At 27.2% G+C, this 24,720-nt stretch overlaps 1 protein-coding gene across 1 annotated transcript in view; it reads right to left on the bottom strand.

Moving 5' to 3' along the window:
• Positions 1–137: 137 nt before the first annotated feature.
• Positions 138–24,720, bottom strand: part of LOC114132301 (protein amalgam-like) — a 307,230-nt gene continuing 282,647 nt past the window's right edge. The window contains exons 4-6 of the mRNA XM_027997709.2: positions 20,778–20,988; positions 8,239–8,529; positions 138–909 (exon numbers count right to left, since the gene is read on the bottom strand). Of these exons, the coding sequence (XP_027853510.1) occupies positions 755–909; positions 8,239–8,529; positions 20,778–20,988 (657 nt within the window). The 3' untranslated portion in view covers positions 138–754. The remainder of the gene's footprint in view (positions 910–8,238; positions 8,530–20,777; positions 20,989–24,720) is intronic.

Raw genomic sequence — 24,720 nt, 5'->3', positions numbered from 1 at the left:
ACATCCAAACATCAATAGGTATATAAATATTTACAAGCACTTATTTTTTTTTCCGTTATCTTGTATTATAATAGTTGCATTAGTAATAATATATTATTATAATAATTTATAATGTGTGTTTTATAAACAAAAAAAAAATAAAAGTGTTTTCGACAAGGCAAAAACCACTGCCGTGAAAAACGCGACCACCTTTCCAAATCGCGCCTTATGTCTACAACGGTAATAATAGTAATAATAATACTCCTGTAGTAATATATTTTATCATTATTTCGCTGTCTCCGTCTCTCGTTTAACGCATCGTTTAAACTGTCGACACGCGAACGTTAAACAGTCGAACACCGTGTGGCACACCGCCCGAGTACAAATCGTGATGATATATATTTTCGGTAAACCTACGCAATAATAATAATGATAATATTGTTATTTCGTAGGAAAACCGAAAATCAAGAAACTCACTCGACGCACAGTATAGTAATATGATACATAATATTAAAGGTACCTACATACAATTTTACAATATACGTCTTACTCTGCGCAGTGGTGGCTGCGACGACATGCGCTTTTTTTTCTGTTTTTTTTTTTTTTTTTTTACAACGATCATCATAATAATAATATTATTATATAATTCATATTTATACATTTTTAAATAATATTTCGGTATAAACAAGCGCGTGTAAACAACACGGCGGTGTACACACGAAAATTAGTTGTAATATTATCAATAATGATTTTAATTGTGCACGCGCTTAGCCGTTCATCTGGTCAGTTTGACGACACGAGATGGCACGTACACGTCGGTGACCAACAGCACCTGAATGGAATGACACACGAACAACAGGAAAATTGGCAGCAGTCTGGTCACGGCACTGTTGCTGCTGTTGCCGTGTTGCATGGCCGCCGGGTGTTCACCTGTCAAAGAAGTCGGTATTTTCGTTATCATTATTATTATCGTAATCGGGTTTACATGTTTGAGAGCGAAAATGAATTTTAAGATGTACAAGTATATTTTGTAAGAAGAAAAATTTCAAAAAAAATTCTGCAGTTAATAAATACAATACGGAAACTATAAAATAATATTGGTAACATTTTGAAACAATAAACACAATTATAATTATAAGCGTTTAATATTTACCAAAAAAATGTAATTGACACGACGTAATTAAAACGTTTTATCAATTATAAATTTAGTGATGTTTAAAATATAATATGTAACTCTGTAGAATCGCAAGACATTATATTTTAACGTTGAAATAAGTATCGGTATAATGACGTAAAAAACTGGTACTTTATGTTTTCAAATTTAAAACTTCAGCAGTTGTCACGGAATCAGCCGTTATATAATTTTAAAAACTACATAATGTAACTACTTTCTCAAATGTTCATGCGATATAATATAACGTCGCAATATATTATGCAAATATTCATGCAGAAATGTTCAAAAGTATACAATAAAAAGATTTTATCATTAGATTCGAAACATTATGAAACATAGACATTTCATCAAAATTGTTCTATTTCAAACATATAGAAAATAAAAAAATTATACTTATATTATAAATCCAGGTCATTATTATGATTATTATTACACCCTATATTTTCAATTTAATGTACCTATGTAGCTACGTTACAATAGGTATGATTTCGTTGAATTATGAGTTTACTATTTGGTTTGTAATTTCACTTTACGTGTTTGAATATATATTCACATGATATCAAAGATATATGATGTATAATAACTCAACGTAAAAAAAAATGAATTTATGATTTTTTTTTTTTTAAACGTAAATATTCAAAGTTGAGAACAGTAAGTTGTTAAAACATTGATAGTTAAGATAGAAATTGTTAAAAATATCTCTACGCATAAAAAATAATATTTGTTCATAATATATAATATTATGCGTACGTACCTACATATATTATACAACGATCTATACTCGAGTTGAAAACGACAACACGGACGAAGGGGTGTTACGAAGGCGTGACTAAGGTTTTTTATCTGCACGAATTTGTCCACCCTCTAGTTAATATCGTTGAAAAATCTGTTTTTTAACTACATAATTTGTTGGAAAAAATTTAATTTGTGTTGTATAATATTAATAGTTTATTTTATGTCATACTGCCATACGTTATAACTTGACTATCAAAACTAATAGAATTCAAGGAAAATATCCTTTTCACTTTTAATACACAGATATCGTCTCAGACGAATTGCTATTTTAGATATTAAAAAAATAAAACAATGACGAAGTTGCACGTTAGACGGTGCTATCTGATACTTTTATTGAATCTCCCGACATTTGTTCCTTTGACGCGTTGTTATATTAATAATATAAGATTTGCCTATGTACTACAAAAACTCATGTATGTATTTTAAAAAACAATAAAATGTATCGAATACCAACAGTAAATAACCACTTTGATATAAAACGTAATTACATTTTTCCCCGATTTTGGGCCGTATATTATGAAACTACAAAGAAGTCATAAAAATAACGTATTTCAATTTTAAAAGAATACCCCGTGTTCAATTTTAAGATTTTGTAGAGGTGAAGATAATTAAAAGATGCAAAGTATGTGTTTATATTATTATAGAAGATAAAAAAATGCTCAAGTAGGTCACGTATTAATAAAATTAATATAAATTTGTGTCTCGTATTGCACAGAGAATAAAAATTAAATGAATACATTTTAATATTATTCGACATTGGTGGATCAATATAAATTTGCTTCAATAATATGAATTATTGATATCAAGATATTTACTCATGTCTATTTACAAGTACTGTATTTTTGTTGTAGCTGGTGTTGTAAGTTCTAATTTGAGATATTTTTATTAAATTTAAAAGTAAACCCAAATAAAATATATTAGGGGATTCATAAATCGTAAATCGAGTCCCCGTGTAATGTATCAAGGCCGAACAAAAAGTAGTATTGAAGGATAAAAACGTGATTGAAATTGAAGATGAAGAAATTGATTCCTGTCTTTTTCTGTGACAGACAACGGTACTATTATAGACTAAGTATTGAGTGTATCCAAATGTTAGAAAAATCAATAAGTAAACATTTTTATTTTTTTTTTCTATCAAAAAGTTCGTGGATTGAATTGTATAAAAAATCAAATAAACTGTCAAAATAAAATTTTGTGTATTATTATAATAGAGATTTTAACTGACGATGAAATCTTTCAATAATAGTGATAAAAATTGTTTTTTTGATTTAATGACACGGCCTTAGTTTTTATTCACAACAATGACAATCAGATATTTTGTAAGACTATAAAAATTAATAATTTGCTAAACAAGTGAACTTTTGTTACCAAACCTTTTTTTAAATAATTGTATACTTAAAAGCTGTGTCTCCACTGGAAAAAAAGTTCAGTTGCCTTTTTTTAATGTCTTGAAAAATTACAAAGAATTATAATTAGTTAAGCGAATGACAAGTCAGTATGAAAAAATTTACCCCGACTATAATAATTTATTATCTGGTAATAATCATATTAACATATTTTGCAGGATAAGTTAAGTATATCTACTGGATTATCCATTTAACGAAAGACACTCATTATTTCAAAAACTATTAGCGTTTTTGAAATATTTTTTTTACGTAATTTTAAGTCATTTTAAAACAACATTAAAAATAAATAAATGAATAATATTTATAAGTATTGTTTTTATAGTTATTGTTTAAAAAAAATCTTAAGTAAAATGTCATTTTTAAAGGTTATAATTGATATTATGGATACAAATTCTTTATTCTATAGCAGAATTATATTATTTAAAATATTTAGGTATGTAAAAATCAGATGTTTAACATGTACTTTATGTACGCTAATTTAAACTTTAAATAATTTATAATAGCTCATTAAGTACTTGTCTGAAGTTTGGTTTTTATAAATTAGAAATTTTATAAAATAAAATGAAATATATATTTAATATTTCAAAAGAGAAAAAACATTTTTAGAACAAGTTTAACAATAAAAAATTGTAATTTTTTTTTTAAATGTTAAGGTTCTAAAAAATTATGAGTGTGTTTTACGTTAAATGGATCACCCCATGTTGAACTGAGTTTTTTTTATAAAGTGAGAGACATTATTTCAGTACATATTTTAATAAACATTGAAGTCATGGCATTCACGAATCACATATGTTCAGAAACACACAATACAATTATTTTTTTAATAACGATTGTGATTTTAAATCGACGATAGAGATCCGTTTTATTCATTTTTGATGAGACTTGGAAATCGGATCAACGAATGGAAATTTAAGTTACGTCCTGCACTCTATGTACGTACCTAATTCGTTTTTGATCGACTTTGTAATTGGTTACGAGTATTTTTTTTTTTTTTCATAATTAACCTCTGTAATGGAGTGCAATCGCAAATTACTTTGGCACGTGCAATACATTTCAATAAACGTGAATACTGGAAGATTTATTTTCGCAAAGTGTATGTAATTTTAGTCGTGCGGTAATGATACGATTATTTCAAACGTCTCTGCGAAAACTTTGCTGTAGGTATTTTATCATAATCGTTGTGCAGAATCAGATCGCGAATTTCCTTCTCCGCACCACAAAATGTACTGTGTATATCGTCGAACGAGGTTTGCTAAAGGCGTTTAAGAAAATATTGCTAACCGTACGTAATACCATTATTGTCGAATTCGTTCGATACGCATGTCGTGTTGTATATAAAATATAAATATATAATAATATCATGTTCGTAGGTATTTCGTTTAGCGGTAACGCACGGTCGGTTGTAAAATATTTCTGTAAATTCACTCGCGTAATTTTAAACTTTCGATAATTTATTGCGTAATATTATTATTATATATAATAACTACACGATATAATGTATATAGGCCGATGTACAAACGATCGAAACAATAGTGACGTTGTAATTTATTTTCAAGCGGAGTCCATGTAGTTACAATTATGTTTCGTTATATTATTTATACGGCTTGTATTGTTAAGTGCGTGACATTTCTCTGAGGGTTCGTTTCAAATTGATCGTTACTAGTTTTTCATTGACGGTGCATAGACACTTTTTGAAATGTATATATTTTTATTTAATGTTATATGCAATACTTTTATCGAGGCTCGAAATTTAAATAACAGAGTAATTTTATTACATTATCTTATGTTTTTAGTACGTTAGAATAATTATCGTGCAACAAAGTCGTTTCTTATTTTATTCATTTAAAAATAATTTAAAATAGTAAAGTTCTTATCGCTGTAAATTGTACAGAAATATATATTTTATTCGAAAATATATTTTAAAAGCTAATTGAGTTTCACGATACTCAAGAGGTTTTAATATTTGTTGTCTTAGGATTATTTGACAAAGAAAATAATACGGTTAGTGTACAAAACTCGATAAATCCAATTTTGTATACTGTTTAATAAGAAGCGCATTCGAATGAGAAAATATTTATAGATATTGTTGAGTTGACTTTAATAAAGGTAGTAAGACTAAGAGTTTCGACCATCTTTCTTAAATAAATATAACCATTTAATATATAATGTTCATGTTTGCAATTTCGATATTTACTATGATAAACAAAGGTTTTATAAAATATATAGATTGTATTGTGGCGCTGTATTTTGTTTTCAGACTATGAAAATCACCATCAAATGGAAAAGTTACGTTACGTCGTTTTAATCATTGAGGGTTTTCATAACTTTTTTACATTTAAACCCCTTAAATATTGTTTTATTTTGCAAAATAATCTATAGTGTACGATCTGAAAAATTACTATAAAATATAGGTAGGTGTTTTTTTCCGACCATTTCCGATAAAACTCGATATTTGTTGTTCTAAGACAATTATTAGTTTAACAGTTTTAGCGCATATTCTTGGAACGAGTATCGACCGCGGTCGGACGTATTTCAACACACACACCGAACTCGATTATTGTAGTAGTCGTGTGATACAGAACGAATGATATCAAATCATTGAATTACATAGGTTATGCCAGAATATCAATTTGACTTGCACGTCGTACGGACGTAATACGATTTGTATTTAACAGACTCTAATAACATCGTCCGATAAAGATGGGTAATATTAATTAACCATTAACCGTATATAGTTGGATAAGTCGCTAGCTTAGCGACGAATCGTACGTATGTGTTGTCGTTAAATGGTTAAAAAATATCCACAGTCAAACATTGTGTTACCGATGTTAACTTACGGTTACTTCTAATAAATTATAATCATGTTTAAATTTTATTGTGCGGTATTATACGGTCCCTACACGTCGTTTCTATTCATAATAAAACACGCGTGTAAAGTTAATGCAACGCGTTTTGATATATACCCGAGTTTCAGTGGCGAATGAATAATACATTAATTGATCACGAAAACGGTGCAGTTTCGCCATGAATTTTTACTGTAGAAATTTGTCACGCGTGCACACCGAACGCTTACACGTACACGTTTTATATTGGTTAAATAATAACATATTTCCATGGCGACGTGATTTGTTCAGGATATCGGTCCCGATGTAGGTGCTTTTGGTTAATGGAATTTGGTTGACGTCGTGAGGAGGTCATCGCAATTACAATATTACATTTTATTGAAGTGCGTTATACGCGCGACAAAGAAAAAAACAATAATGCAATAATAAAATCGAAAATAATAATATTACGGAAAACGGACGAGTACATTGGTGTAGCTAAATTGCCTATACAGGACGCCGGGTTACGATAATAATTTTATTGTATTATTGAAACGAATAAAAAAAAAACACGACTAATGAGATACTGGACAAATGGTCTCTGCGATCTGTGGTACAAATTACGATACAAAAAGAAGATAAATCAATGTGTCCACTGAGTGTACATGGTTCGACCACGGAATTAATCATATTATTTTGTGTAAGATTTTTTTTTTTAATTATCATACACATTATTGAACCCTTTTTTTCAATTCTCGCAGTGTTGATATTAGTCGAAATTATCAATTTTTTACGATAAATATTCTCTGAATACGGATATGATATGTTAACTTTGGTTGAATATTATTAAAGCTAACGTGTCTAATTAAACGTTTAACGTTAGCGGTATTTGGAGTGGGGGAGCTTAAAAGGTGAAGTTTAACCACTCAAATAAATTCTTAACTTCCTAAAAAGTCTATTTCACATATTTTACAAGTATCTTATCATTTGAAGGAGACATAATGATCTATTTAAACGTTTTTTCAATAATTTTAAATTGGATTTCATCTTGGAATATCGCATGCAGTCAATCATTTTTTCCTCAGCCGAACCACTCTCGTACACCGAAAATATACGAAAATCAATAAATATTTAAAAGCTATTCAATTAAGATTATTAAGTTGAATACATTTTTTATGTCTCCTTGTTATAAATTTATTATTCGTTAAATAATATTATCAACAATTATCTATATGTTCAGTGTATTATTGTTTGTTTAAAATTCGTATTATATTTATGACTATATTTTAATATACCTGGCTTAATGAATCTCTAACAATGCAGTGAAGTTATTATAATACATATTATTATTATTATTATTGTTATTTTATAATTTATATAGACATTATAATATGATAAACGATAACTATTTTTTTTAGGCACATGTACAAAACTTGAAAACTCTAAAATATGATCACTTTTTTTTATTAACTAACCTCAAGGTATATTATTATGATCTCTTATAATACATCATGAGAGATTATTGTATTAATTTAAAATCTGGAATGGAAACTAATTCATTTACAGTATGATGAACGTAACGTATTTGAAATTTATGTCTAATTATTATAACAATAATAATAGTAATAGTAGAAATAATAATAATTTATTAAAATATTCTTAAAGACTTTTTGTCTTGCTCGCTCCGCTCATTAGATTCAGTACATTTTTCCTTAGAAATATTATGTTTTAAAAACTAAAAATATATTTTAATATAGTGTATAATTACACTATAATAGTTATTATTTATGAGTCATATCTGTGATATTTATTTTTATTTTATATTGTTGTTACTTTTTTGTTTTTTAATTGCCATACCAATTACTCAGTATTATATTCATAAAAATAAAGTAGTCAATATTTTTCATATTTAACAGAGTGATCTAATAATATAATAATATGTATAAAGGATGTAACCTGGTTATAATATGACAGTTTTTGTATTGAAGAATAATATTACAGTTCAATACGTCATATTTACCAAATACACTTTGAGTATAATATAATATTAAGACATAGTCACCATTAAGGACGTGAACGGTAACGCTTGCTGAGTCTGAGGCCGACGGGGCGCACGTGTAGTTTCCAGTGTCGGGTGGCTGTGCTTTGGATATCAGAAGCCTGCTGGTCCGTGTCTGTTTCTCGGTCACCACACTAATGCCACCACGTCCTGAATAGTTTATGACGTCCCTGTCCCTGTACCAATATATGAAGCTGGGTGGGTCTGGCGTTTCCAGAACAACGCACGTCAGGTTTATGTCACTCCCACTCCGGATATACATTTCCGTGTTTCCAATGATCTTGGCCTTCGATACTGTAAACGAAAAAAAAATATGAATTTTTTGAATTTTTTTCCATACCCCCGAGTTATTTATGACATTTATTTATGACCCATTTGTGGTTCATACACGCCTATCTCGAGGTCATCGCCGTCAATAGTTCAGTAGCCATATTATTCATAATATTATATTATTGATAAGTGGTCAAAAAATAGACTCAAGTTAGAATAATATTAAGGTTTTATACATGATTTATCTAAATAATTTAAAAATACTGCAGTGTTATAATAGAGAGACTGGTGCCACGATGACTATTATTTTAATGATTTATGATTTCAGTGATTTTGAATTACATTACTCTTATAAACATTATAATAGGTATAAAAGCTATTCATTAAAAATATTTTATACGATTTAAATGATTACACCTATGTTTCATTAAAATTCTCAACTTATATCACTATTTATTTGACCTTAATCCATCTTAGTAAAATCGATGTAGTATATGATATATTATGTATATTCTTGATGTATTTATATATTTCTGAAATAAGATTATTATTATTATTATATTCATGAGTAATTTAAAAATCTATTGCTATTTCTCATTTTCAGCATATTAGTTGTGCACTACCTAAAAAAACAACGTACAATGTCGATATAAACGGTAATCGTTACTCTAATGATCCAATCATAATAGATTTTAAAAATCATGAATATCTAAAATATTACAATGATTGAAGTTAAATTTACACGAGTCACAAGCGTAAACCTAACTTAAAATGTATTTATAAATATAATAAATCATCACTGATTATTCATAAGAGAGTGTTATTTTATGTAATATATGATAAATAATTTATTGGTTTAACATCATAATATGCTAAACGGTAACTATTTCTAAATTAAAACGTGTTAAAATATCAAATTCTCAAAATGTGACATGCACCCTTTTTTGGCCCAATACCAAAACGATATATAAGCGATCAACAGCTATGGGTAGCCGGTATATTATATACGTATATATTATGTATATGTACACATCACCGTGGCATTTCGCCCATCCGTGTCGTATAATACCTATATCGTATGCATTACGTAGAAAGGAGAAAAAAGAATGTGTGAGTTGTGGAGGAGTGGATAAACAACGATCGCCAGAAAACAACACCGTAGTACGCGATTAAAGGTATTACAAGTTGTAATCATTTTAAATCAGTGAATTTAGATGAATTTTGTCATTTTGTATTGAAGATTTAAACTAATATAATTTTTTATTTGAAATATCTTATATCTACAAGAGCAGGGTTTTTTTTTTTGGTTTGGGGGGAGGGAGGTTTATAATTCCGAACGAGATTTTCCGTGTATTGAATCGACAATTTTTTTTTTTTTTTTTAAATAAATATCATATTCAATGAAACACGTTTTTGAAATTGAATTAGCTATTTACAATTATTATCATTGTGATGTAATATTATTTTATTGTTTATTGAATCGATAAATGTATCATATTACTGAGTTTAACGAACGAAAATAATAAACCGATTTCTACAACGTTCAATATTATTATAATGATTATATTATACCATATTATTATATTAACGAGGTGCATAATAAACCACTTGCGTTTAGCTCAACATCTCCAGTCGTTTCTATAGTCGCCTTTGTTGAATCTTACGTGCTGTAGGTACTGCATTTATTATAATAATATATTATACATAAAGGCAAATACACAGCCTTTAGCGTATTAAAACCGACGCGGTAATTATAGTAAATCGAATACTTGTCTAAATAAATAAAAAAATATTTTGTGTTTGCTCACTAAGAGTTTTTATTTTTTTTCGAAAACTCCGTGAACCTATATTTTGTAAGCAAAAAAAGCTTCTTAATAAAAATAATAAATGAAAATCTCTAACTGGTAAAAAGGTTGAGAGAACCCGTAATTCAGATAGTCTTATCTACCGTAATCGGCGTAATATACCTAGCACAATTTAATCGTGAGTTTTTAATTATTTTCATAAAGTTTATGGTTTTTAATAAGCGGATGTCATCTTGTGTTTGTGTACTGCACCCGATGGCATATTACCGAGAATGACATAAGTTACGGACGTAGAGTCATAGGCGGTCTCGGACTTTTACTCCAGGGGCTTATGATATAATGTATACTGATATCATGGTAAGGAACGGGTAATTTTTTAAATTCTTTAAATTATTCTCATTCAGCTTCGAATTTTTCTTTGTTAAAAGGGTTAAAAATGTTATTAAGATATTTTTGTTTTTTATGTGCCTTACACGTGAATAGAACATCCAGTTTATTATCTCTCAAGGCACTCTACTGCATTAATTAGTATTGTTTTAACAAAACACTATGGCAAAAAAACACGTGACAAAAAAAATGATGAAACTCAAAAATTGTATTTGATAAAATTATTAACATTAAATAATTACATTTTATACAATGGAAATTAAACAAATATATGACAAATAGGCAAACACGAATAAAAAATTAAATTACGTTAAAACTTCCAATAAATATTAATAATAACTCACACCATGGATAAATATAAAATTATTGTTTATAGTTGTTGATACAAGGTTTCATTAATATAATACTAATGACAAAATACAATAAATTATTAATAATCTTTCTTTTTTTTTTTTTTTTAGTTGAATAACTCATTAGTTGCAAAAAAAAAAAGAAATATAAAGCAAACATAGAATACTGAAGAACTATTATTTGATGTTGAAACTTTTATGATGATATAAAGGAAAAAACAATTAAAAATATTTGTATATATTATAATCAGTCTTTCTTGATTATTATTTATATAGTACTTGGCAAAGTCCTTTAGTATTACCATTACTAGCATATAGAAGTATAACCTTTATGTTTATTGTTGGTATAATGTGTTTTTTCTTGTTTCACATATTATTATAATGTAAATACAACGCCGGATGCAGCCTCTGGCTATGCTGCATAAACTGCAGTCGTGCGACCGGCTACGCAAAAAGTACTTTACAGTACTTAGTAATTCACTTAATTGAAATCATGATCAAGGCCTGTATTTAAACAGCCATTTTTTTATTTTGTTATTATATTAGTATATTTGGTCTGGAGTGTAAATCTTTAATGAGTTTTACGACATGGTTTATAATTAATATATTTTAGAAGAGCAAAGTGATAAAAGAAAGTAAAATAGAAAAATAAGAGAGATAGAATAACGGTAGCGTTATTAATAATTTGCTACTTTTACCCATTGTTACAAATTTCATTAGTATTATAAATTATGAGAAGCATAACAATGTTGACCATTGATTTTTAAAGTTTCATTGGTACTTATATACGAATGGAATTTGTAGTCACATGGTAAAGCTAAACTTCTGACCAACGGAAACTTGATAAATACTATTTGTTGTGGATTGAAACAAAAATTAATTGGAATTATTCAAAAAAAAAAAAAAAAAACACTTGTTTACTTGTTTGAACAGACTTCACTTTTTATGTAATTGAAATAAATTTAAAACTGATTTATTTCTGACTAAAGGTTTCTGTTTATGTTACCTACTAACGCATTTTAGTAAATAGTGTGATCTAACCTTGTGCTTTCAACATTTTATTACACTCGTAATAACAAAACAAGATACATTTTTTTGACAATAGTTATTTTTAACTAGTTTGTACAAGAATTGAAATTTTACAGATACCTAAAGGTGATTTGTCAAAGTTATTCATCTTATTCGAACTCAAATCTTACCACAACATTTGTAGGTAGGTATGAAAATCATAATAAACGATTGACTATTAGGTATACACTGAATATTTCATTAATATTATTAATATTCTCAAATAATTATTATCTCAAAATGGAATTTTGAAAATATATTTTTCTTACATAATACATATTTATTAAAAAACCATATTTTTCTAAAAAACGCATTTTACTGTTTTATCATTTTTAATATTTTAAATTAATAGTTTTTTAAGTTTTTAATAGAAATATGCATTTTATAATTCTTTATTTCAAACCAGAATATTTTTAAGAGTTATGGAGGTAAAAATAGTAAAAAGTATATTTCTGTGATGATTATCTGTACATTCATATTTGACACTATTTTATTCTTTTGTTTTTTATAAAAATACATTATTTTTTTTGATTATTATAGCTTAAAAACTCGAAAATGTTCATAATTGTTTAATTATGAAAATTAGTAAAATACAAAATAAAAACATCATTGAAACAATAAGAATCTCTGAAACCCATTTTTTACTTAGATAACTAAATGTCTACGATTTAAAAAACAAGAAATGAAAACTATTTTTGTATAAATCTCAATCCTAGACATATAAAAATAAATTGAACTAAGTTTATAATTATTGTTAACACAATATTTCTATATTATATTATATTTCTCTTTTATTTTACGAATTTAAATAATTATATATATTAGTTAATTACCTACATTGAATAAAAATGAGCAATTAAAAATTAAATAATTAGTGAAGATATGTTTTATTAATAATGAATTATCTTAACTTAAAAATTATCTTAATTATTCAACAAATTAAAACTGTATACTTAAAAACTGTTATTTTTAATAAAAAAAATTACTTAATTTGTCACCTAATTTTAAAATTTAAATATTCATCTTAATTGGTTTCTTAAATAACAGTAAGTTGTTTAGGTAGATTAAATGTTATGATCCGTATTTTGTAGTCATGTCGATGATAAACCAATTATTATTATGACTATGTACAGAACTGTCACTTTAAATAAATATTTTTTTTTTGAATGATCGATAGAGATAACAAATAAATTATTTTTTTTCACATTAAAAATTAGGTTTTTAATAAATTGATAAATAAATATTTATACATTTATTTATTAACTACTGTTTTAAGCCTTTCAATCATGTATCAAGCTAATGGTAGATAAAATATTATATAATTTCTAAAAGGTCATAGGATATATTATGCAAAAGTGTTATATGTATTAAGAATTTACATTTTCAATAATAAGATAGTATACTTAACGAAAAAATAACAAATTTAGCAAATTGATTATTAACATAATTAGTATTTCAGTTAAAAATATTACAACCTACTTAACTACTTAAAAGGCCTTAAGGTATATTTTACAACAAATTTACTGTTGCCTATGACTTCCAGCTACCAGCTTCCTTTTAACCAAATTATGAATAGGCTGATAAAATAATACTTAAATGAAATTTTAAAAAATTTTATTTTATTATAATGAAAGTGTTTATAAAAAAAATCAATGAATAATATAAATATTTTTTATAATGTGAATTTTATATGCATTTTTTTTAGCAAACATTAAATAGTTATATTTCTATATTTAGGAATGTAACAAACCACATTTTTATATAAAAGTTAAATTATTTATAAAAAATTATCATATTATACATCTATCTCTGTTTTAAATATTTTATCATAAAATAAAATCACTATTGATTACATTCAAATAAATACTTTGAAAAAATGTTAATAGTTCGTCATATAATAAATAAATAATATTATAAATATAATATACTCATGTTAATTTACCCAGAATGTTTTAATAATTATGAGAGTTAAAAAAATATAATTCATTTAGTTTTAAAATATCAGCATTTTTTTTTTTTTAATACTTGAAACATTCAACTACCATAGAAATTATTTTTAGGTTTAAATTAATTTTACTACAAAATAAAAGTAATTTTACTAATATACTACACAAAATAAAAAAATTGAAAAACGCAGAATTTATAGTATTAATTATATAATATTAAACAGTCAACAAACATAATCAAACTTATGTCAAAAAATAAAAATAAAAAATAAAAAAATAAAAAGAAAGAATGAAAGAGAGAGTGAAAAACTAAAAGTTTTTGATTATTTTTAATTGTATAAACTAATAAATATAAATTCCATATATTTTTATATAAAACTTTTTAACTAGAATTATCTAGTGTTAAATGTTCATTAGAACATTTATTTTTACTAAACTTGTGTCCACTGTAGTTAACTTATTTTCCGTCAAATTGATTTAGTAAGTTCAGTGCACACCTCTAAGTTTATTCTATTCAATGGTAACATTTTTGTTGAAAAACCATTATATTTTTTGGACAATAGAATCATCGGACAATGGTTTTTAGTTTATTTCAGTCCGTTAAGGTAATATCTTGAGTTGGCACCTTCTATACTTGTATATCCCAAAAAAATTATTTTCGAAATTCAGAGTCCATGATTTATGGAGTACCGTCCTCGCCCAACTCACACTATGGTTATTAATGTTGTCAATGTCGTGGAAAAAAAAACTCAAACGCCATAATGTAATTTTTTTTTTTTTGAGCGTTTGGCAATAAGTCATAAAACATTTATTGAATATTTTTTGATACACATTTTGTTAATAGTACACGATATATTATAGGTATATACTTTAATGAGACATTTTTATTTTTAATTCAATGGCATAATTCAAATATCAAAATTACTCTCGGAATTTGATGTAATTTAAGAAAATTGCTAACCAGATAACGTTAAATAGATCTATTTGTAGTCAGTTAAAATTAGTTTCATTGTTATAACAGTGCATTAATATGTGAACTTCATAAATGTAATTTCACGTTAACTTAACATACTGAAACTGTAAATATTAGCTAAAAATAATGTTTTTGTAATGCAAGTTCAAATTAATGTGAATAAATACAAGAGGATGAATAAAGTAAACATGAAATAATATGGGAAAGGTTTGAATAAATATTAAATGTTACAATATGTATGTAATCTATTAGGGTTAGTTTTTTTTATTCAGAAATAAATAAAAATATAGTGGACGGACGATTAAAAAATAAAAAAAAATGAAAAATGTTTTGATAATTGAATAATATTTGAGTACTTATAGCTTAACATTTTATTATATTTATATCATGATAATCGTGTACAATAATGTTGTATAACTATAAACTCATGTAAAACAATCTTAATCTCTGGAGAACTATATGGAACAAATCCAAACGGTACAATGAATTTCAAATCATTTACGTTATACTAGTACAATATTAATTTTTAACATTTATTGTAGTAATTATTAAGGAATAAAGCTATTCATTTCTAAAATAACGCAAAACTCAATAAAGGATTGGTACCTAATAAAAGAAAAATATGTCATTAAAACCAACTTTTATTTCTATTATAGAATAATTTCATAAGATCACCAAATAATTTAGGATAGTTGAAAGAGTGGAAAAATCGACAAAAACTATTTTTCTCTTATCAGGTATCGCTGTCCTTAAACGACAAATTAGAAGGAGGTCAGTAGTTAATGAGAGAGCAATACATAAGTAGGTGCATCGGACACAATAATAGATATTACTAATAACACGAATCGCACAGTATAAAATGTAAGATAAACACAAAGAATAAATCCAAATGACGAATTCAATAAGAGAAGAAATGATTTGGACGGTAATGCGAATAATACTACTCGGAACAACTGATTTGAGTATAATACAAATAAATCCACCCTCTGAGCGTGAATACGGCGGCGCTGTAAACACGCCATTACAATCAAACGTATTTTTAATCTGATAACCACGACAAACGGAAGAGAGAAAATTATTCAAAAGACAAGACTGATATCAAAGAAAAACCAGAAACACAACCGGCAGAAGACGTTCGAGTGCTGAACAAGTGTTTAAACGCCTTAGAATTATCGTAGTCACGTACTCTCGTATACAAAAATGTATAATACATTTCTTAGATATTTTGCACGCACTGTGCTCGGAAAATGCTTCCGTTTCTAGGTTTTATAATGTTTTCAGGCCACACAACCACCGCGTCACAGCATTGTCACACTTATAGATCTGCTATGAACGGTTTCGTGTCACGCACCATAAAAGCCCGTTTTAATAACTATCATTAATTAATAACAAAACAATGGGACCAAACAGTATAGTGATTAGAGTGGAATTGAAACCAATCAAGTATAATTGAAACTAGGAGTCTTACTCTTTGATCTCCCATGTTGTTTGTATCTCGTTTTACTTAACATCCTAAACTATAATAACACATACCTAATATCTGTGTAATATACCTACTACAATAAACACACACAACAGTATTATGTACATATTATACATACTTCAAAGAAGCACTACTTCACGTAACGAACAGTGGCAATGTATCGAACTGCGCTCGATGAGAACATAACATGTAATAATATTAGGAGTGTTGTTGATTCGACAGTTTTGTGTTATTTAGCCAAAAAATATTATGAGTAAATAAGTAAATAAATGAATAGGCTTTACGAATCACAGTACAAAAAGTTAAAGAGCTGAAGAATACGATTTAAAAACTAATATAAAAGCAACTGAGCAGTGTCGCAGAGAAACGAAATCTCGCCAGATGTTACGGAAACTATTAATATCAACGGCGTCACAGCAGTAGAACAATATAGGATACGAAATTCAAATACCTATAAGATTTTAGTTGAATAAAGTCTAAAATTGAGAATTGCTAGTACGCGTTTTTCATAATACTATAAGATGGGCCACACACAGGACGGACGAAAAATTTGGTTCAAAATAATCGGAACCCACTTGCTTAATTAATGTCTTGTATATGTGGTTTAAACGCATTGACTTATAAAATATTGTAAGTATTCAATAATGATAGTAAACATAAACATATTTTTTCAATAGGATTTCAGGTTGAACCGATACATAAATCTTGCTTCTATCGAACAAAATCGATTTAAAAGTTTATAACATAGTAGGTATCTATATTGTACAATTTTACAAATACTTCTTCATTACTTTATGTAATCACTAATACATTTTTGAAAAATATGGTATATAAAATATATAATTTAAATTACGAATCATTACGTTGTTTTTAAAGTAAATTTTACTATGTCTATATTTGTATATCCTATACAATATATTTCAATCGAAAGATAAGACTCTTTATCAAACTATTGTGAATTTGCAATTAATCACCAAACTTAAATTGATATATTCGTAAAGTTATTTAATACACCAGATATAAAGTTGTGAATCAACTATTTTATTTTTGAAATAATAATGTCGTTCATTTTTTTTTTGTTAAAATAAGAGTTAAATTTTAAAGTAAAAACAATTTAAAATAATTTTTATTATAATTTGGTACTATTTTTGTACTTGGTTGCGTCATTTTTTTTTTTAATATTTTGGTTGCAAACTGTTTATTTTTCCTTTTTCTTTTTATTATATATTTTCTTTTTGTTTTGTATTTATACCCCTGTGGACATTTTTAGAATAAAAGTAATGAAGATCTTTTTATGAGATTTGAATACAATTTGACAAAGGTAAAGTGGAATATCTCAGTATAATGCGAATTTAATGAATAATTTTGTAAACGAAAGCGGCAACATGAACCATAATCAATATTGAGTTATTTACTTTTGCAATATGCAATAAAAGACATTTTAATGAGCAAGCTTTATTTTTCTACATAAATTATTCACAAAAAAAATTACAATTTCATAGCGAGACCATAGTCAATAATATTATTATGTTTACGCAAATGTATATTACTTCCGCGATTCACGTACACCTTTGCACATAGAAATCCAAACACGTCTTCCGTTGATTTTATTTACATTTTCAACGCATTAGCCTGTTACTTTTTTTTTGTATTTTAAAGTTCAAAAATGAACTATAATTTTAATTTTTTAAAACGATTTCTCCAGTTAATTATTAATTGTTATCAATAGTTTAGACTTTTGAAAGTACCCCTCAATTATTTTGGATGAAATATCATATTATTCTATTAAATTGATATTTTATTTGAATTTTTAGTTTTAAATAAAAATAAAATACAGGAGTTACGTAATTGTTTTCACGACGAATTAAAAAAGGGGAATTTGAAATTTTTCAATTACACTTCTAAGTCTAAACTTATAATCCATTTATTTAAATTGCTTTTAATCATAAATATATATATTATTTGAATTTGAAAAAAATGATTTAAAATAATACAAATTTAAAATCGGTAATGCTAAATGAGCTATAAGTCTAGTTAGCTGTTATTAATTTTTTAATGTTGATTTTTTCATGAAGGTACTCTATTAGCTATAATTTAAAACAGACAGAGGTAAATATACGTAGTGTTTATTTTCAATAAAATAAAATCTATTTATGTAAATCAATGAACAAACTTCAAATTTCATTTCATTTGAAATATATTTCATTTAAAAGCATAAACTTAAGAATTAAAAATACCGGTCGCTATAGTAAACACTTAAAATTACGAATGTTTATAACATTTGTTTTTCAATGTTATACCGTTGAAAACTTTTATTTCCTTTGTAAAGTTTATAGTAATAAAATGTTATATTCAATATAATCATGGATTCGTTAAAATTTATTTAAAGTACCTAGTAAAAACATTAAGAACAATTATTAGTTGTGGCTTTTCTTTGTTTTCTGAGCATTTAAGTTGATTCAATGTATACGAAAGTAGCTTTTTAAAAAACATGTTCAATTAAAATGGACATTTTTTCAAAATGTGCGCATATAAGTACATCGAATCTCGTATTTCTATAGATTTTTTTATTTTTGAATTTATAGTGTTTTCAAATAAATGTTTCATTTATTGACTTTATATTTACCCATAGGCAATTTATTAATTACACGGAAAAGTTTCTTGTGTAATGTTAGCGAATAAAAGAAACGACAGATTGAAATTGATCGATTTGAAGAACTAAAAATATTATTAAAATTATTAATTTAGTTTTCAATGTTTGTATTCAATTTAAATCAATATATAATTTTTCATTATTTATTTTTGAAAATTATAATTACTGTCTGAAAATAATTCACCGCTTCCTATGGTTTAAATCAAATATATATATATATTATATATATATATACACGTATACACATTGAATGATATGCTGTTTATACTTTGTCGTTTACTGAACATTTAAGTATTCTAACTCGTTACTCGACTTAAACTTTGTTCAAACTCTTATTTTTACTTTAAGGAACTTTAGGCGAGGAAACCGGAGTTTTTATAATGCAGACTCGCATAGTGGTTATCGGATATACCTACTGTTGTATACGTACAACAACGCGAATGTTTAACAAGTCGCATTGTGCTCGTCGGATAATATTCGGCAACGGACGGTTTTCGCGGGGTATTCAAGCGATGGTGAAAAATGTACAATATATTGTGCTATTATACACACACACCGGTGTATAGGAGGGTGTTAACCGATCTGATCTAGATTCGGCGAAGAGAAAAAAATGGAAATGCTTATATATATATATGTATATACACACATTATATTATACTGTATGAGCTCATCGTAATATATAATAATATGAGGTATTTCCGCTATTGTCGGTTGTGGCGGCGCGTTGTACACAATAACAAAAGCTGCGGTGCCGTTTGTTCGAACACGTATTATACACACACACTCGCGCACACGAATTCTCGGCCGGAAATAATGGTACATAGGCGTGAAATTTTTGGGAGGCTCCCCAGTTGTTGAAAATCGTGAGAACTTTCACGACCCACGGCATATCATATTTATATATTTATATAATAATAATATATTAAACTATATATATATATATATATAATATATATATACAGAGTAATTTACTAAGTACGCCCCTCTCTCCATTCCGCTCAGTTCTTTCGTTCTTTAATTATGAGATTCTTCAAGTTTTACTATTCATAAGACGTATATACTTAAAGATCTTATTTCCAAATTTTTAAAACGCGCACGCTAAACACTGCTTTAACTTTACGGTCCCGCGTGCAATATGACGTCTACCTTTCGATTTACAAGGAGAGCATCATCAGAAGTTATTATCTTGAATTAAAAAATCTATTTCGTCACTGGGCCGCATTTTATAAATGGAATGAACAATACAGAAATTTGAAATATGTACTTTAAAGTACTAACGAATTTCAATAATCGAAGTTATACGATATTTGCATAACTTAATAGACAATGTGCAATGTGTATGTTTAATGAATCAGTCTGTATATTATTATGTTATATACAGATTTGTCTAGACGGAAATATACGATCCATCGGTTTCGGTCACGTACGCAAAACTGTTTTGTACTCACGTCGGAATTGTCACCGTACACGCAGACCCATAAGCGCAAACCCGCACAGCACGCTTAAAAAGCCACGATTCGATTTTACTTACTTAGTCGTAACACTCCTTTTTTTTTCTCTTTCAAAACCGTCTACAGTTTAGTATTATATTATTATTATTCACTCACTGACTACGTTCAACTGGAATCCTTGGCTGATTTTCGGTTCGGTGCTCACTTGACACTCGTACGTCCCCGAGTCTTTGATCTGCGGAGACGTGATCCTGAGCGTCCACTCGTCCGACCCGTCTGAATGCAGCGATTGAAAACGCTGGTCGTTTGTGTACGTTAGTATGCCCACGGTCAATATGTGCAGGTCACGTTTCCTGATCCACGACACCTGGAAAAAAAAAAACAAAATAAAAATAAAAACGCCGGCCCTTTATAAAATAATATAATATAAAAATGCTCTGCACGCGAAAATACTTTTACGCGTTTACCAAAATTAAATTATCGTAACCGTATAATATATTGCACTTATTATACATAGGTACTTGTACTTGTACCGAGTAGACAGGCCATTGTGTTTTCCCGTTTACCTGTATTCTAATCAGGAAAAAACCCGGTATCACATTACATATTATTGCATTTGAAATGATAATTTTTTTTTTTTTAACATAAATTGCTTATTTTGTATATCAATTTTTGTGATTTTGAAAGAAAACAATGTCCAAATAGATGTATACCTTTCTAAAAAATAAAAAATAATAAGAGATGACACGTAATCTATTAACATGTAACGTACAGATATTTGTCTTGAAATAATTAAGCTCAAAATATAAATCAATTGTATTATAATATTATTATTAGAATGTTTCATGTTGAATCAAGTACCGACGGGTTTGAAAGATATAGACGTTAGTAATAAATATTAACTTGTTAATATTTATAATTTGTAAAAATTATCCAGGTATAATACATGAAAAATAAAATCAATACTAAAAAAAAATATCCATTAAATAATTTACAGCGAAGAATTGGGATTTTCATTTGAAAAATATTAATTTGTATCTCCACAAAATACTTGTTGAATATAATACAGCACAGAGAAATTTTAAGAATGTTAAAATAAAGAGTGTAGGTAATAGTGTAATTGAAAATTCGACGATTCAGAAATTATATAAATTCATTATTTGAAAAAAAATTGGGCTTAACATTTTTGTTGAATCACCATGTATATATATTAAATTATTAATTATAATGTACACGAATGATCCGTGTTTTATTATTGTGCATCATGTCTTCACTGACCGTCCGTGGTGGTGGAACCTTCGTCGTAGTACGGACGAAACGCGTTAAGCCTCCGAAAACACGGTGAGAAATCAGCTGCAACTGTTAAGAGATTACGCACGTCTGACGTCTTATTCGGAATAGCAAATATAATAATATTATCGGTCCATTTTACTGGAGAAAACTAACGCGTACACCTGACATGTGTTACTTTAAACAGTCACATAAGTATTATATATTATATTATATAGGATATGCCTTAAGGATCACGTGTTGAAATTTAATGTGAACATTTTTAATCGAATTTCTATTTTACACGATCCCGATATGGCTGCGTGTAAAATAATAAAATTACAAAATAAATAAAAATACGAAGCAGACGAACGTATCTTTTTTTATACCATGTTAGAAGAAACAAAAAAAAAAAAAATTCAAATTTTATAAGTATAAAAATAAAACGAAAAGTCCATCCGACCGTCGTATTACTTTTTCGTTTGCTCTATATAATAATACTTTTAGCGACTTGTCTTGCTACTAATTCAATACGATGTTGTTAATAATTATTCACAGACGCCACGCGTATAAACCTATTCTTATTTTATGACAACGTATAATTTGGAAAATTAGAAGACATTCAATTTAAATTAATTGCCAAAATTGATAGCGCGGGACATCCGTACGGAATAATTGAAACGTTTTATTAAAACCTACACAATACTGTTTGATTAATATCTCGGACAGACGAACGTAAAACGCATTAAAGAACATTTCGACTAATTTATTTTACCGAATGCCTCTACATCCCACCTTTCCGTGCAATAAATCTGGACTAAACTCAATTATAGCTTCGATTAAACAAAAATGTAATATGACATTGTGACGTAACGCATATTTTGATCACCTGTACCGACCTGACGATGAATTTTTTCAACATTTCAACTCTGTAATGATTCGTAAGCGAAATATCTCATGTCATTTCCTTGGAATAATAATATGCAAGAGTTCTGGTAATAGTCGGAAAATACTTTTATGTACTATATTATAGTCTTCGCATTTTTATTAGCTAGTGGCTTGGGTAGCATATTATATTAGATACGCAAAATCTTGGCGGTAGGTAAAATATTAAATTATTTGTTTAATTTGTTATGAATACATCAAAACTAACAGGAAAAAGTCATAACATGAATTCAAAATATTCAGATCAGTAGAAAATCGTATTTTATTAGCATTGCGAGAAATTTACTGATTTTATAACGGTGTCTCTTTCATTGTTTTTATTTCTCTATAACATCTTGGTGGAATGAGTATTCAAAAAGTTTCGTAATTACATTAAAGCTTAATGATTAAACTATTATTAATCGATATCTTAGTATAATTTGTCATGTTATTTATAAAACAACAGTGCCCGAGAACTGAAAATATGTAGGACACTGGTTCATGTTTAGATAATAGGTAGCTTTATATTACTATACAGAATATTTTAAAATTTTGATTGTTGACATACTTCGTAACATAGTTGATTCCAAAAAAGTCTTTTTTCAGACCAATAATATCACTGTGAGACTTTGACGCATAAATATATTATTTACATGTGACTTTGTAAAAAAGAATATAAGAAAATTTAAATTAATTGTAATACATTTTGTATAAAATTATTTATTCAATATAATATATTGATTTACCATTTAGATAATAAGGGTAATACGCTTTTTTCGAAATAGTATGTATCCATAGTCCATACAGTGTATAAATTATTCGTTTTAATAAGCTCATGTTCAATGATTTTAAGTAAGTAAACTACAATATTTTTAGGTAGCTTTAAGTGATTCGAATGTTGTGTACTTAATAAATTGTTTAATGCAAATTAATAATATGTTTAATTTAGAAAATATGTAATAAAAATACGATATGAATCCTACTTCAGAAAATGAAACTAAACCTATTTTCATTGAAAATTAGTCCTCGAGAATTTAGAAGTAAGTTCAACAACATCATGCATTTTTAATGTGACGGCTTGTGAAATTATGGCAACTACTATAAGGTGTTGGTTTTGTTTGGTCTGATGCTTCAGTCATACTATAGTTCAAAGATTATCTTTAAAGTTGTCTTAGATTCAGATCATGTCATCTCAATGTGTAAATAATGAAACATAGGATGTCGTATGTGATATTCCGCATATTAAATTTTGGCGTGTAGTCTTATTAAAATATGTGCACGCGCGTTGTATAAATAGGTTAATTTGTACACGAAAACAGACAAATGCAAGCTAATAGGTCTTAAAATTTATATGCGTAAAGCGTGCTTGCAATTGATATGGCTGTGTTAATATTATTATAAATTCCGTTAAAACATACTATGAACATTAAACATATTATAAATAGTATTATACATTTTGTAAAACATTAGTTGGATGGCATATTTTAGTACGCATTTGAGTGCATGAAGTATTATTTTTGATAATAACAATTATTATTTAATTAAATTATTTAAGAACCAATACATGTGTAATATGTATATTATATATAGGCATTTTTCGTGGTATATCAATCAAATTCTATAAATCGTAATAAATACCGCATTTATTTACGACGGGTACTCAATGTTAACATTTTATGTTGAGTTAACATACATTGTTGGTTTTTAAAAAGTTTTTTAATATAGTTACCCTGAGAATTTATTTCAAAACAATGCTATATAATATAACTTTCAGTTGGTTTAATACGAAATACATTTTTTATCCTTCCATTCAGGAATATTTATGCACGAGGGTTCGAAGTTAAAAACTATTGAATTAAATTTGATCTCATTAATTATTATGTACGTACACTATGATATAAATTCG

This window comes from Aphis gossypii, chromosome 3, assembly GCF_020184175.1.
Source record: "Aphis gossypii isolate Hap1 chromosome 3, ASM2018417v2, whole genome shotgun sequence".
In the NCBI taxonomy this organism is placed as follows: domain Eukaryota; kingdom Metazoa; phylum Arthropoda; class Insecta; order Hemiptera; family Aphididae; genus Aphis; species Aphis gossypii.
The sequence above is the reverse complement of the archived record's forward strand: the minus strand, read 5'-3'. Positions and strand labels throughout refer to the sequence as shown.